Source organism: Rattus norvegicus, chromosome 10, assembly GCF_021556685.1.
Source record: "Rattus norvegicus strain SHRSP/BbbUtx chromosome 10, alternate assembly SHRSP_T2T, whole genome shotgun sequence".
In the NCBI taxonomy this organism is placed as follows: Eukaryota; Metazoa; Chordata; class Mammalia; order Rodentia; family Muridae; genus Rattus; species Rattus norvegicus.
The window spans coordinates 52,113,853-52,129,502 of NC_141543.1; the positions used below are offsets into that span (position 1 = coordinate 52,113,853).

The following is a 15,650-nucleotide window of genomic DNA, read 5'->3' on the forward strand; positions in this document are numbered from 1 at the left end:
AGACCAGGCAAAGGCCCAGGGACCTGCTGGCCAGAAGTCTGGGTATCTAGACAAAGTGTAGGAGTCAGGCAGTAAGGACCACGCTCTTGAAGGGAGGCTGAGCCAGACTGGTAACTCCTTTCCAGTCCCTGGGGAAAATGTTGGCGTCAGTGTTGAGAGAATGGAGAGTCACCGGAGGCTTAAACAGGGGGACACAGACCAGGCACCTAGGACACTCTTCCTGCACACAGACCAGGCACCTAGGACACTCTTCCTGCACACAGACCAGGCACCTAGGACACTCTCCCTGCACACAGACCAGGCACCTAGGACACTCCTCCTGCACACAGACCAGGCACCTAGGACACTCTTCCAGCACACAGACCAGGCACCTAGGACACTCTCCCTGCACACAGACCAGGCACTAGGACACTCTTCCTGCACACAGAGGTTGGAAGGAGCAGAGAACAAAAGCAGACGAGGCTGGGAGGCAAGGAAGGCAGGAGGAACGCAGAAACCAGGCTTGAGGCAGACAAAGAAAGCGGCAGTGGGCTCAGTCTGGACCGAGGAGAAAGGGCTTGAGAGACTCAGCCGGAGAGCAGATGGGCTTGGAAGGGAGGAGGGGCAGAGTGAGGAGAAACAAAAGCACCCCAGATGGGCCAGGGAACTGTAGGAGGAGAAAGGGTGGGGGCATGGACACCCGGCAGGGGAGGGGGCCAGGAAGGAGTTGGGAGAGGACCCTGGCTCCAGTTGAGGCAGACAGAACTGCTGGCCGCCTGCAGCTTTGTGCTCATGGCTCAGAAATGTCCCAAGCTTGCCAGGAGACATCGGGCCCCTGCTGGCTTTGTCTCCTACCAGGCCAGGCAGCTCCCACATCAGGAGCTTTGGGGCTGCCTCCCCTAGCCTTCCCATTCCCAAGTGGAGACCCCTATCTCAGTTCCAGGGACGCCTCTATCCCTCCCATCCCCAAATAGCTGATGGAACAGACTAGTTGGGAGTGGGAGACACGCAGACATCTGCAGAGGGCCTGTCAGGAAGCAGGGGGGTGGGCAGAGGCCAGCTGGGGTTGCCAAAGGGCCCAGAAGGCAGAGTGGGGTTCAGGGAGCAGTTGCAGTCGGTAAGGAGTTAATGTCTGGTCCTCAGTGCTTCCCTGACAGGCCTAATGAGGCCCAGGTGGTCCTCTGGCCCCTGACAATGTAAGCTGATGCTGGGGGCTGGTTGTTGGGGTGGGGGTGGGGGGCATTTTGCAGTTCCAGGGGCGGAGCTGGGTCTGTGGGCTCAGACCCAACACATAACTGTGGGCGGCTGCAGTCTGGGGCCCCAGACAGCCAGCCTCTCTCAACTGAGCTAACAGCATGAAGGTACTGGCCTGGAGGATCAAGACTATTTGTGGAGACAGGCCACTAGCCAGATAGGGAACAGAGAAGCATCATGGGGTTCTCTTGAAACTTAAGTTCTGGGGATATTGGGCCTTCCTCGGAAAATAGAGGGGGGGGGGCAGAGGGCAGCTTTCAGGCCGGGAGAGCCCTGGGAGGTGTCTGGCCCGTGTTGGAGTCTACACTCATCCCATTTCTCATCACCAGACCCTCTCAGGCCTGCCACTGCTGCTGCTGCTGCTGCTCTCCACGCCTCCTCCCTGCGCCCCACAAGCCTCCGGGATCCGGGGAGATGGTAAGCGGCCCCCATTCACAGACATGGCCTGGTCAGCAGGCTGGATGAGGCCATTCTAAGTCAGGCTCTGCGGGACTGTTCCTCCTCTACAAAGTGGCGGGTTTCACCCTAGAGAAATCTCCAAACTTCTCATGACAGGGTCGCCTAGGCCCTGAGCAAAAGTGGGATATGGAGGTGTCTGTATGCCTTAGTCTTTCTCCTCACGGTCCCCACACTGCCACTTGCAGCTCTGGAGAAGTCCTGCCTTCAGCAACCCCTGGACTGTGATGATATCTACATGCAGGGCTATCAGGAAGATGGGGTGTACCTCATCTACCCCTATGGCCCCAGTGTGCCGGTCCCTGTCTTCTGTGACATGACAACCGAGGGTGGCAAGTGGACGGTGAGTAGGTAAAGGGGCCTCAGGCCAGATGGGGTTCAGGCAGATGCACGATTCTGGGTGTCATCTCTGTGAAGTGGGCTTCTCATCTTTATGGGGACTGGCTCCAGGGCTGCTAACACTTGTGTGCCCGAGAAGGTGCCTGCTGTCCTTAGTGGTAGGTAGGTGCCTTTTCTAAATGAGGAACTTCGAGCCCAGATAAGTAGCATTGTTAGCCTTGGGCCACACAGTACCAGAACTTGCAGCCAAGTATTCTAGATCCTCCTGCTGTTTTTATCACGTGGTGCTGGGACGGAATCCAGGGCCTCTAGGCTAGGTGGGTGCTTTGCCACTAAGCTATTTCTACAGGCCTTGACTCCCCCTTAATCTTTTCCCCTTCCTGTCTCTCAGTGGACAAAAGGCCTGGTAGGTACCCCATTTTTAGCAGCAGATGTTCAATGAGATGCCTGGGGGCAGTGTGTGTTCTGTTTTGGCAGCTCCCTAATACCCACTAAAGTCCCTTATAAACTAGCTCAGAGCCACCTGAGGGTGACCCCCGTCATCCAGCCCCTTGTCACTTGTTTCCAGGTTTTCCAGAAAAGATTCAACGGCTCAGTGAGTTTCTTCCGGGGTTGGAACGACTACAAGCTGGGCTTCGGCCGTGCTGACGGGGAGTACTGGCTGGGTAAGGTGGGGTCATGGGGTGGGGGCTGCCCCTTAGCCAACTCTTGGCTGACCAGCTGCCACCCCTACCTAGGGCTGCAGAACCTGCACCTCCTGACACTGAAGCAGAAGTATGAGTTGCGCGTGGACTTGGAAGACTTTGAGAACAACACAGCCTATGCTAAGTATGTTGACTTCTCCATCTCCCCCAATGCGGTCAGTGCGGAGGAGGATGGCTATACCCTCTACGTGGCTGGCTTCGAGGATGGCGGGGCAGGTACCCCTCTCAGCTTCTTCAGGGGCAATGGAAGGGGTAGGGGGTGGGTCAATAATGTAGGATTGGCCCTGCTCCATTGGTTCCTTGAGGCTCCACCTTCAACCCTTCTGGGTGTGAAAGAGCCATAGCTCTCCACAGACTAACTCAACTGCATGAAGCTCAGCCCCAGGGAACAAACACCCTGGCCCTGCTCCAAGTGGCCCTGCTCCAGGCAGCTCTGCAGAATTACAGCTGTTCTCTTCGTGGCTCAGGGAGGGTGCCCTCATCCAATAGGATGCCACATAATGTCATCCCAAGTGTCATTCATCAACTGCTGTCACCCTCTCAGCTCCTGGCCTCAGTTTTTCTAGTCTTCCTCCCTCTTGCCAGGTGACTCACTGTCCTACCACAGTGGCCAGAAGTTCTCCACCTTTGATCGAGACCAGGACCTCTTTGTGCAGAACTGTGCAGCCCTCTCCTCAGGAGCCTTCTGGTTCAGAAGCTGCCATTTTGCCAACCTCAACGGCTTCTACCTGGGTGGGTCCCACCTCTCCTATGCCAATGGCATCAACTGGGCCCAGTGGAAAGGCTTCTACTACTCCCTCAAGCGCACTGAGATGAAAATTCGTCGTGCCTGAAGGGCTGGCCCAAGCAGGCCCCATCTCTCCCCTGGAAGCCCCAAGTCTCCATGTTCTCCCTCCATGCTCTACCCACAAATCCTGAGCACCAGCTATGCCCTGGCAAATCCCTGCCCCACATACAGGCAGGCTCTGTAGCACTCTACCTGAGGTTAGGCTGTCAGCGCCCTCCAGGCTTTTCTGTGGCCAAACCATTCCAGCCTGGATCTAGCTGAAATCCATAAAACTCCAAGTTGCTTCTACCCTTTCACGACAGCTGAAAGCCAGAAGCTACCTTCTAGCTGCCAGCTTATACATCCCACCTCAGCCAATTCCTTACTGCAGACCCATCTGTGTAGGGCTACCCTCGACAGAGAAATACAGCACCTATGGCATTGCCAATCAGCTCAGGCATGGCCACAGTCACACCCCAGCACTCCCACAGCTCTCCTCAGAATACTTCCTACCTTGGTCTCATCAACTAACTCCCTTAAGTGAGCATCATGGAGCCCAAACCCATCTGCCTTCACTCATTCCTCAAAATTCAACACCAAGACCACACTCACCACAGCTGCTGCCCATCGACTCTGAAGGAGCCACGGCAAAGCAGCTTAATTTGGTCCCCTACTTCCCTAGGGATTGTCATGAGAGAGGCAGCAGAGAACTCTGGGGGCTGGGAGTGGTGGGAAGTAGAGGTCTCAATAAACCTTCAGGATCTGATGGCTTTGTGGACAAACATTTACTTGGCTCCAAATACGAGCACCTGGCTTTTCCTTATTCCCCTACTGTTGGGGTTTTACCCCAACTCCAACAATAACAGAGTCAGATTAAAGGAAACCTTGTATTTCACAGGCCTCATTTCGATGGCAAAACAAATGCATATTACAACAGTAATAAAAATACAACACTGGAGAAGACTGCGCAGGAAGGAGTAGAGCCTCCCATCCTGTTATGGCTCGGTGGTGGCTCAGGCGGCTGCTTAAGGCTGAACGGTGGGTCTGAGATGAACCTGCAGAGTAACTCAAGCTGAGCCTCACCTGCCAGGCTCAAGGCTGCAGCCCTCTGGACTGCACCCCTGGACCTTGAAGCTGGGTCTGTCCTGGCAGCAAGGCACAAGCTGTGGGTCTCAGGGTTCTTGGAGGTCAGGCAGGTCAGACAGCAACATTGGGGAGTCCATCTGGATCTCACGCTGCAGAGACTCAATGTCAGCGGGGTTCATGCCGTGGCCCTCAAGCCAGTCAGCAAGGAGGGAGGCTGAGAGTGAGGCTGAGTCTGCCTGGCTGTAAGGAAAAGAAATAGGGATGGTGTTCTAAGCCTTGGCTGGCTAAGCAGCCATTCAGACCCTCCACTAAAGCTCAGTCCAGCCATCTTACCTATCCTGTGGCCCATCAGCCACACCCATGTCAAAAGATTGGTTTAAGAATTCCTCCAGGTCAAAGCCAACACCGTAGCCAGCCCCACTGCCCTTTGGAGTGCCTGAGAACACGGGAGGCAGGGGGTCCTCCACCTGCAGGGGACAATAACAGGTTATAACACAAGTGCCAGGAAGGACAAACTGAGGTCAGCAGAGCACACCCTGATATTTCTGACTAGTCTGCCCAGATATCCCAGAGCATCAACACTGCCTTGAAATCACCCAGTGCTAGCGCAGGTGAGGCTGTCTCTAAGGCAGACATTTTCCAAGCAGCGTCCACCTCCCAACCACCTCTGCAATGGCCTTCTGTGTTCCTTCTATGAGCAAGGGGGCAGGCTCACGGAGGGAAGACTCTCTCTGCTGCTTCCTCTCACCCAACATGGACAACTACCCCACCCACCTTCCAGGACCAGGTCAAGATATCCTGAGCCTTCTCCCTTCTCACCTGAGACTTGGACAGTTGCTGGGTCACCAGGTTGACATCAGGTGACTCTGATGTAGAAGGCTGAGGGGTGAGCCCAGGATCTGGAGGTGGTGGGCCAGATGGGAAGTAAGGCAGAACTTCTGGGGCACCAGAACCAGGCAACCCACTAGGTGGCACAAGTGACTGGGAGGCCAAAAGGCTAGTGGAAGGGGCAGTCTGGAGAGGGGCAGGGACAGGGCCAGCAGGCTGGGGAACAGGCCCAGGGGGTGGGCAAGCAGGCTGGGAGGCAGGACCAGGAATAGAGCCTGCAGGCTGTAGAGGAGCAGTAGTCTGAGATACAGGGCCATTGGGAGGACTAGTGGGTTGAGCAGAGGACTGTGTTGGTGTTGGTGTTGGTGTTGGTGTTGGTGCTGGTGCTGGTGCTGGTGGTGGTGCAGGGACAGGAGGCCTAGCCATGCGAGTCCACCGCTCTAGCAGGCTTCGGTCATTGTCACTGAGCACCAATCCAGCCAAAGGGTCAGTAGAGGGGCCCCCCAAGGTGCCAGCCCCCCTCTCCTTGCGCTCCCGCTCTTGTCGTCGCTTCTCCCTCTCCTTGGCTCTCTCTTGTCGCCTCCTGCGCTTCTCTTCTCGCTCTCGCTGACGTTCCTGAGCTGTCACAGGCTTTCGAGGTTCAGGGGCCTCCAAGGGTGCACTGGGCCCATCTGCAGAAAAGTTGGAAGGTAAGGACTTACAGATCTGTCCCAGAATCCCTGCCTACCACTCCACTACCCACCCAGGTGCTGGGCCCACAAACCACCTCGAAGCCGGCTCCTCAGGGACTTGAGCAGAGCAGCTTTGAGGGCTGCTTTGGTATTGTCGGAGATGGCACCCTCTCTTTTTGGCGGAGCAAGCTCACTGGCGGGCGGGGCAGGCTGCAGAGTCAGATCAACAGTGTCAGGGGCAGGGCCAGAGCATGGTGGTAGTGCTGGAGGAGGTGACTCCATGGCACAGTCTCCACTTGGAGCCCAGGGGCTGGGCATCTCGACATCTGGACACACAGGCTCACTAGCCACAGGCTGCAAAGAGGGCTGGAAGCGAATTTGTTGGCGGATGCCCTCCCGTCGTGCATGGAAGTCCTCAATCTCAGCCACAATGGCCTCCTTAATGCGCTCCCTGGTAAGGGCTTCACGGTCAAAAGCAAAGTCAAAAGGTGGGGCGCAATCAGGCTCATCGTCAGGGTCGTGGTACTTAGCCAGGAAGGGGTGGCGAAGGGCAGCAGCAGCTGAGATTCGGGCACTGGGTTCAAATCGCAACATGCGTCCCAGCAGTGAGAGGGCCTGGCGGTCAGCACCCGGGTATACTGTCTCCCAAGGTACAGGCTGCCTTGGTGGCAGGCTCTGGATATAGGCTCGCACCCTTTCAGCCCCCACAGCCTGAATCACAGCTGGTGATGGAGTTCCCAACACCATCATGATCAGCTGTAACTGATGCACATAGTTTTTGCCTGGGAAGAGCTGTCGCCGAGCCAGCATCTCACCAAAGATGCAGCCCACAGACCAGAGGTCAATAGCCTGTGTGTACTCATGCAGCGAAAGCATGAGTTCAGGAGCACGGTACCAGCGAGTGGCCACATACTCAGTCATGAAGTACTGGTGCTCGGCAGGGGATGTACACAGGCCACGGGCCATTCCAAAGTCACCAATCTTGAGCTCACAGTTCTCATTGACCAAAAGGTTAGAGGGTTTAAGATCGCGGTGGATGACCTGAGCAGAGTGCATGTATTTGAGGCCCCGAAGCAGCTGGTATAGGAAGTATCTCACATGTTCTAGTGTGAGCGGCTGTGAAGAGTGAATGATCTGGTGTAGGTCACTTTCCATGAGGTCCAGTACCACGTAGCTGGAAATGGGGAGAAAGGGGTGAGCTAGCCTCCTTACCTTACAGGGAGAAGCCCCATGCCCTGTCACTCTCAAGTCCTGAGGTTATGGACTTACAGTGACACCCCCAAAGGACTAGCAGCATGGAACAGCACCAGGTTCTAGATCTTCTACAGCTTTCTGTTGTTGCTGCTTTTGTTTTTCAAGACAAGATTTCTGTGTAGCCTTATCTGTCCTGGAACTTTCTGTAGACCAGGTTAGCCTGAAACTCAAAACTCAAGAGATCTGCCTGCCTCTGCCTCCTCAGTGCTGGGATTAAAGGCATGCACCACCACTGTCTGGCTACAACCTTTATGAAAGTTTTTTTTAAACATATGTGTATGTTTCCCTGCACGTATGTTCTACTCATGTGCCTTATGTCTGCAGAGGCCAGAAGAGGAAGTCTGAGCCCTTAAAACTGGAGTTACGAATGTCTGTTAGCCACCACGCTGACACTATGAACTGAAGCCAAGTCCTCGGCAACAGCAAGTGTTCTTAATCACTGGATGGTTTTTCCAGCCCCAACTTTTTTACAGCTTCCTGACAAATCACTTTCTCCATGGGATCTAATTTCTCTGTCAAAAAAAAATTTTTTTAAAGAAATGTTCAAATATACCAAGATTGGCCAGTCTGATAAATTTTGGAGCAAACTCTATAGTTTGCCAACAGCTACTGAAGAAGCTGTGATGAAAACTCTATTTTTAAGAAAGTATTCTGTGGGGGTTGAGGATTTAGCTCAGTGGTAGAGCGCTTGCCTAGGAAGCGCAAGGCCCTGGGTTTGGTCCCCAGCTCCGAAAAAAAGAACCAAAAAAAAAAAAAAAAGAAAAAGAAAAAGAGGGGTTGGGGATTTAGCTCAGTGGTAGAGCGCTTGCCTAGGAAGCGCAAGGCCCTGGGTTCGGTCCCCAGCTCCGAAAAAAAAGAACCAAAAAAAAAAAAAAAAAAAGAAAAAGAAAAAGAAAGTATTCTGTGAACAATTACTTGTCTGCCCTGAGAATAGGACACTGCTTGCTGTGTGACACTACAATGTGCTGTCTGTTGTCCTACACAATTTGGACCTGTCCTGTCTGTCTGTCTGTCTCTCCTCTACTGTTGTTCAGGTTTTTTGTTTTGTCTTTGGAATATCATCTCACACAGCTCCGACTGGCCTTGAACTTACTATAGAACCAAAGGTGGCTGCCCATAAAGAGGTAAATCCTCTTCCCCTTAGTACAGGAGAGTCAACCTAAAACCTCAGAGATGCTCATCTGTCTACCACTGACCTATATCCCCAGCCCTTGCACTCTTCTTGGGAAATAAGAACTGTCCCTACCAATGTCCTACGGGGCAGCAGTCTTAGAAGTACAGCCCGCATCACTCTAGGTTCGATAGCCTTTCCAGAACTTCAGTATAACTGGCCCTGGACTTCAACTGATCCCAACCGTGTCTCCTCCTCCTGGCCCACTCCTTACACAGATCTGAATTCTCCATAGGGCACAGTGGGCCTCAGGATGTCCTTGATGGCGATGATATTGTCGTGTTTGAAGTGTTTGAGGATCTTCAGTTCCCTGAGGGTCCGTTTGGCATTGGTCACCACATCAAAAGCATTAGGTATCTTCTTGATGGCCACCTGCTGACCTGGAGAGCAGGAAAGGGCATATACCAGAAGAGTACCTTCAAGTTAGCTGCAGGTTCCTTTCAGCACTGCCCTTCTAGAACCCAGATAGCAAGAAGTACCTACTGTGTGCAGGGCCTTGTGTGTACCATTGAGCAAATTTTAATTTCACAACTACCTCATGAAGCAGCGACTAAGAGCTCACATACAGAGGAGGCACAGCTAGTTAGTGGTGGTTGTGATTGTACTAATTCATTCTCCCTCCTCACATAGTCGTTCCATCACTGATCCTCCCCATTCCACCACCAATCCATTGTGCCAATCTCTGGCTCTAGAACGTATCTCTTATGGGCACCAAGGAGTATCTCTCTATTCTGGCTTAAAGAGATATCCTTCCCCTAAGGAAAAAGTAGGCGGACTGGGAGAAACAGGGTTCCTGAGAAGGGTACCTAACGGGGAGCTGGCACCTAGTCGGTAAGCGTGAGTGGAACCAGAATCCCCGGTGCAGCTGATCCTCCTGGAACCGTGCGGGGCCTCTGGAAAGCAGTCCACACATGCTGAGCCTCAGGAAGCCAGCTCACCCGTGAGGCGGCGGCGCGCCGAGGACACCACCCCGTAGGCCCCATTGCCTATGGTCTCGATGATCTCGTACTCGTCCCCCACGTCAAAGGTCACGTCGAAGGAGCGAGCTTTGAGCAGGGCCAGGTTCTTGGCCACGACAGATGCAGCGGAGTGGACGGGTTCTGCCTTCACCCGCCCAGGGGGTTCCCCAGAGCCATCTTCGCCGTCCTCCTCCTTCAACGGTTCGGCCATGGTCTATATGAGGCGCTGGTGAGAAGATCGTCCCGAGGGCTTCTCAGTTCCCCCTCTGTGGGCTACGAAGCAGGACCTGAGCAGCAGGCGAGAGGGGACCGCTGGCACAGAGAACCCCGCGGCCCGGGATCCAGGGGGGCGCGGCGCGGCCCCGGAAGAAAGGGAGGGGCGGGGCGCTGGGACTCCCGGGACCGCACTCACCGACCGACCGGCACCTCGCCGCCACACCTCCTCGGGGGATTGGGGTTCCTGGGTCTTGCCGACCCAGTGATGAGTGTTCCCCTGGACTCGCTCACTTATCAAGGACCGCCGCTACCACCAAAGCCTCGCGTGCGCCGAAGCAGACCACCCCACCGGCCGCCCCAGGACCACGCTCCTCCAGCCCCTGGCCAATCGTTGAACAGCCCCCACGGAGGTTCCAACCCCTTCATTTTACTCTATCCAATCAAAGTTTACCGGACGGGAAAGCCGCGCCCTTGTCATTCACGCGCGCGCCCCCGCGCGCCCAGCTGTCCCACTCGCGGCGGGATCCGCCCAAGGGGTGACGCGCGCTCCTCATGGGTGCGCGCGCAGCCCCGCTCCATGCTCTCACGCATGCGTACTAGCGGCCTCGGGAGTTTGGGAGAAGAGAGGGCAAGGGTCCACCAAGTTCGTGTGCACTTCTGAGTTTACCGGCTCCACAGGCCCGAAGGGGCGGAGATAAGGGGCGATTGTTACCTAGGCAACAGGCTCCGCACCCCACCTCCCTCGCAGGTTCTTTTGGCTCTTCTTCCTTCCTTGTTAGCTTCATCTCCTAGGGGATTTGCTGCGCACTCTTTCGGCGCCGGAAGTTCTGGACGCCTTATCCCCGAGTAGTGACCAGAGAGACCCAAGTCCTCCGGATTCTAGAGCGGCACTGACTTGCTCCCTCCGCGCCCCCTAAACCAATGCGCATGCGCTCTGGACCGCGACAGGGCACCTAACCTCTCCCTTTTTTGTGTCCATCCTGCTGGGTCGTCTGGACAAGGCTAAAGTGAGCGCTGTTAATCCGAGAGTTAGAAAAGTTCTCGGTAGGCAGCTTAAGTGGGGCTCACTCCAAGGAGATCTGGGATTCCCAGTGAGACAAGAAAAGTGTGGAGAGGAAAACTGGGATGAAACCCAGTAAATCTAAGTTACCGCTTGACATTTTCTACTCAGTTCTCAACTAAAAGCCAAAGGTAGAGTTCAAAGCAGAAATGAATCTTGGTAATAATACAGTTGTTTATGTTGCCCAGCCTTTCCCACCTTGTACCAAAATTTATGCAAAAAGTTTCACATCAATTCACTTTCACAAACTTAATACCTGCTCCTTTGATTTTGATTAAAATTTCCTATAAAACTGGGCATGGTAGCTCACGCCTTTAGTTGGTCTCAGTACTGGAGAGGCAGAGGGCAGCGAATTTCTAAGTTCAAGACTAGCCTGGTATACATACCAAGGTCACTAGGGTGTAACAGTTCTTTGGTGGCCTGGGAGACAAAGCAGACAACCTTTCCTATCTCTTTCCTTTTTCTTAACTATGTGCAGTACAAGTCAGTGCCCATAACCCCAGCAAGCAATTCTACTCCTTGGTAAATACCTAGAACTCCTAGAACTGAAGGCCTGTGTGCTTGCAAAACCTGGTACACACATGAGTGTTCATTCACAAAGCCAAAAAATAAAGAAGCTCAAATGTCAATCAACTGATAAATGGGTAGGGGGTGGGGGGCTTATGCCAGAATTTAAAAGAAAGAAAGAAAAAAAAAAAGCTAGGCATAGTGGTAAATGCATTTAATCCCAACTTGGGAGGCAGAGGCAATGGATCTCTGTAATCTCTTTAAAGCCAGTCTGGACTATTTAGTGAGGTCCAGGCCAGCCACTACATAATGAGATCCTTTTTTAAGACAAGATGAGAGATGGCTCAGTGGTTAAGAGCACTGGCTGCTATTCCAAAGGACTGAGTTCAATTCCCAGCACTCACATGGCAGCTCACAACTGTCTGCAACTCCTGTTTCAGGAGATCTGACACCCTCACACAGACATACATGCAGTCAAATCACCAATGTACATAAAAGTAATTTATTTTTAAACATACAAAGTAAATAATAATAATTGGCATATTAATACATAATACAACATGATCAAACTTCTGTAGCCCCAGCTGAGCCCGAAATGCACTCTGTAGACCAGGCTGGCCTCAAACTGACAGAAATCGGCCGGCCTCTGCCTCCTGAGTGCTAAGATTGAAGGTGTTCACTGCCTGGCTAAATGACTCTATTTTGACAGAATATCCAGAGAGTCGTCACATTTCAGGGTTACCCAGGGCATGGGAAAGAAGGTGGTATTCAAGAAGAGTATTCAAATGGGTTCTTTAGGGAAAAATGAAAATTTATCTTAAATTCAGCATGTTCAGCTAAGACCCTCCAGGTAGACTTTGGTTGAAATGTTTCTGTTTCCAGCGATCCGCAGTAGATCTTGCTAAGCAGACCATCCCTGTGCACACACGGCACATGGGTCTGCAGGAAAGATGCCCCAAAGGAAAGTGTTGAAAGTGTATCTGGTGTATTACTAGACAATGCAAGATCCTTATTCTTAGGAGCTGTCCCATGGTAGACACCACCAATAGGGGAAAATAGTTCAGGCTGTGGTTTCCAGTTGAACACTATTTGCCTGTGCTTCAGATAGGAAGTTACCCTTTGTGGAATCAGATTTGTCACCATCAAGCCGGCATTTCCACACAGCAGTAATGGGCTGGAAACCCTACCACTGAAGGATATAGTTTCTTCATTCACCACTGCCCCCCACCGCTCTCCCACACCTCCCAGCCCTAGCTCAGTGAAGGCTGTCACTTTGGTACTTGGACCTCTGTGCTCTGCACCTTATAAAAGCCAGGAAAATGAACTGGCTGAGAGGATTATGCTTTCAAAGTCAAGCATGAAACCAAGCATATGGGTGGGAGCAGGGGGTGGGGGGAGCTAGTGTATACTGTGAATGTGGCATGCACAAGCTCACCTCTCTGGCTTCTGACTCGAGGTTGGCCACTGGGCATTTAGCTCAGAATCCCAAGCTGAGGCTGCAGGAAGTCACTAGAATGTTTGAGGAGAACAGCCCCTTGGAGCTGTAGTTCTGAAAGGTGCTTCCAGCAAACAGCATGAACACACAGCTCGGTGTGAAGGCTGGAGGCGAGTGGTCCATGACAGGTCCACCCCAATGGGAGTGTGGACTGGCAAAGGGCAAAGAACTTTTCAATGGAAGCTTCCTCTGGAGTAGTGAATCCAGTCCGATCTGAGCCTTGTCCCACCATCTTCCCTGAGACTTGAGACCAGTAAGTTCCCTGACCGTGGACACTTACATGCTGCTGTCTTCAGGGGCTCCCCAGTGGCAGACACCTTACAACCCTGGAGGCTGCTGATCTGTTGGTGGGGATTCTTTTTCTATCAGTGTGTTACTCCTGGAAAAATGCACCTTAGCACAGGAATAAAAGTGTCTGTCAAAAAGAATTAATGTAACTTTTCAAAATAAAGAATAGATACTGTGGACAAACATAGTATGTGAATTTTGTGAGAGGGCAAGGAAGGGACTGTGAATCACCCTGCCCCTGACTGCATCTATGAAGGATCATCCAAATTAGGATCATTGAAGTGGGAAGATCCACCCTAAAAAAGGCAGTGTCATTCCCTAGGCTTGGGTACTGGCTGGACTACACATAATAGAGAAAGTTCATTGATTTTGCATGTTCATCATACTCTGCTTCCTGACTGTGGATGACTGCTGCCAGCTCCTGACACCTGGACCTACTGCCTTGATGAAATGAACCCTTTAAGTTGCTTTGCTAAGGTACTTTTTGTTGGAACAACAAGGAAAGTGACTAAAATAAGTAAAGCACAAAATACGTTTAAAATGCTAAATAAAGTAGCCATAGAATGTTCTAATTATTAGGGATTTTAGGAGTTTCTGTGTATAACTAGATTGCTGTCTTTTCCTGTTTGAGTTGCCCTTACAACTGGGAATTCTTAGTGTAGTTTGTGGTCCCCTCTCACTAAGCTTTATCCTAAAACAGGCGGATAGCTACCTTTTCTTTCATACAGATTTCTGCTGGGGAAAAAGGAAAATGTCAGTAGAGGTACAGCTTGCTTTTGCTACTTTGGGTTGCTCTTTCTTGCACTCTTCACCCTTCTAACACCTTTTCAACTTCTAACACTAGATAGGAAGGAGAAGGGGGTAACATTACCATTAGGTGACTTCCTGCTGATTAGGGGTGTTCAGTTCTCTTGGTTAATTTGGTCTTCACTGCCATGATATCTAATTATTATTTCTCCTCCTCCTCCTCCTCCTCCTTCTCCTCCTCCTCCTCCTCCTCCTCCTTCTTCTTCTCCGCCTTCTTTTCCTCCTCCCTCCTCCTATTCCTCCTCCTTCTTCTCTCTCTTCATCCTCCTCCCTTCTTTGTGCACAACTACTTAACAAGCCTCCACCAACAACCAACAACTCACCCCACCTATCAGGGCTCTAATATTTACCTTCTGAAAAGTCCCCAGAATTCCAAACAGCACACAATTGCAGCCACTATCTGATACTGGCAAAATCATGCCCCTGCTAGAGCATGAGGCAAATCATAGTCACCTGCTGCAGACAATCTGAAGCAGCCCCATACCACATACCTGGGATTAAAATGAAAGCATAGTCTTTATTTCCGTTTTTTTTTAAATTCCAAAATTGTCAATACAAAGAAGGTTGAGAAAAGTTAGATTTCTCAGAATTTATCCTTAGTTCTGACATAACCTCTATATTAATTTCCTATTTTTTTTTAATTTGGATGAAATTTCTACAACTATTTGTATATTACCAATTTAGATGTTTTAAAATCATAAGGAAGGAAGGTTGCCAATTTATGATCTTTTCTGTTTGTTTTGGTTTTTGAGATAGGGTCTCTAGGGCTGTCCTAGAACTCATTATGTTGACTCAGAGATAAACCCGCCTTTGCCTCCCAAATGCTGGGAATGAAGGTTTGCGCCAGCACATCCGGGCCATTTATGGTCTCTATTTATTTTTGTAGTGGGGAGGATGGGACTTTTAGTTTGGTATACACATTTTAAAAAATCAGTGTTCCACATTGCAGGACACATAAAGCAAAGTCATCTTTAGTTAGATTTCTAAATTTTATTTTTCTAAATACTTTCAAGTTGAATTTACATAGTTACTAAGCATAAAAACAGCTGAAGAACCAAATGGAAGCTTTTTGTGATTCTTCATTCTCTGGAGATAGTGTGAGTGTGGCAGGAACAAATTAACAAGACGAACTGTGGTGGTTTGAACATGGTTAGCCCAGGGAATGGCACTATTTGGAGGTGTGGCCTTGTTGGAGGAAGTGTGTCACTGTAGGCGTGGGCTTTAATACTCTTGTCCTAGCTGCCCGGAAGCCAGTCTTCTCCTGGTTACCTTCAGAACAAGAGGCGGAACTCTCAGCTCCCCAGACCACATCTGCCTGGATGCTGCCCTGCTCCTGTCTTGATGATAATGGACTGAATCTCTGAACCTGTAAGCCAGCCCCCATTAAACGTTGTCCTATATAAGAGTTACTTTGGTCATAGAGTCGGTTCACAGCAATGAAACACTAACTGATACATAAACCAAACAAAAAATAGAATGTCTGGAACAAAAGTGGAGACTTTAAATCTGAATGCCCTGAGACCAAAAATCAGTCTCCAAATAGGATCCTCAGTTGGCTAAAAATAAACTAGTGAGTGGCATAGCAGTTATGAGCACTTCCTGCTTCAGAGGACTGAAATTCGGTTCTCAGGTGCCTGTAACTCCAGGGGATCTGACACCTTTTTCTAGTTCCCATGGGTGGTCAAACATGAGCAACCACACATACACACACACACACACACACACACACACACACACACACACACACACGTGTGTGTGTGTATCAGTCAGCCATCAACCACACCAAGGGAGTCAGTCTGAGCTCCAGTAA

At 51.3% G+C, this 15,650-nt stretch overlaps 2 protein-coding genes across 21 annotated transcripts; one reads left to right on the top strand and one right to left on the bottom strand.

Annotated features, from left to right (window-relative positions):
* Positions 1 to 1,301: 1,301 nt before the first annotated feature.
* On the top strand, positions 1,302 to 4,264 carry Mfap4 (microfibril associated protein 4). 2 transcript variants are annotated; one of them, NM_001034124.2, is given in 6 exon segments: positions 1,302 to 1,340; positions 1,563 to 1,650; positions 1,878 to 2,032; positions 2,597 to 2,693; positions 2,766 to 2,948; positions 3,318 to 4,264. In NM_001034124.2, coding segments are annotated over 6 exon segments (777 nt in total). In that variant the 5' UTR covers positions 1,302 to 1,334; the 3' UTR covers positions 3,566 to 4,264.
* Positions 4,265 to 4,371: 107 nt separating this feature from the next.
* Positions 4,372 to 10,516, bottom strand: Mapk7 (mitogen-activated protein kinase 7). Of its 19 annotated transcripts, none has more exons than XM_087569318.1 (7): positions 10,396 to 10,516; positions 9,447 to 9,740; positions 8,723 to 8,888; positions 6,179 to 7,257; positions 5,404 to 6,083; positions 4,918 to 5,051; positions 4,372 to 4,824 (listed from the first exon to the last, which is right to left on the bottom strand). In XM_087569318.1, exons 2-7 carry the CDS (start codon positions 9,676 to 9,678, stop codon positions 4,671 to 4,673), a joined length of 2,445 nt encoding a protein of 814 aa, XP_087425444.1. In that variant the 5' UTR covers positions 9,679 to 9,740; positions 10,396 to 10,516; the 3' UTR covers positions 4,372 to 4,670.
* Positions 10,517 to 15,650: the final 5,134 nt, after the last annotated feature.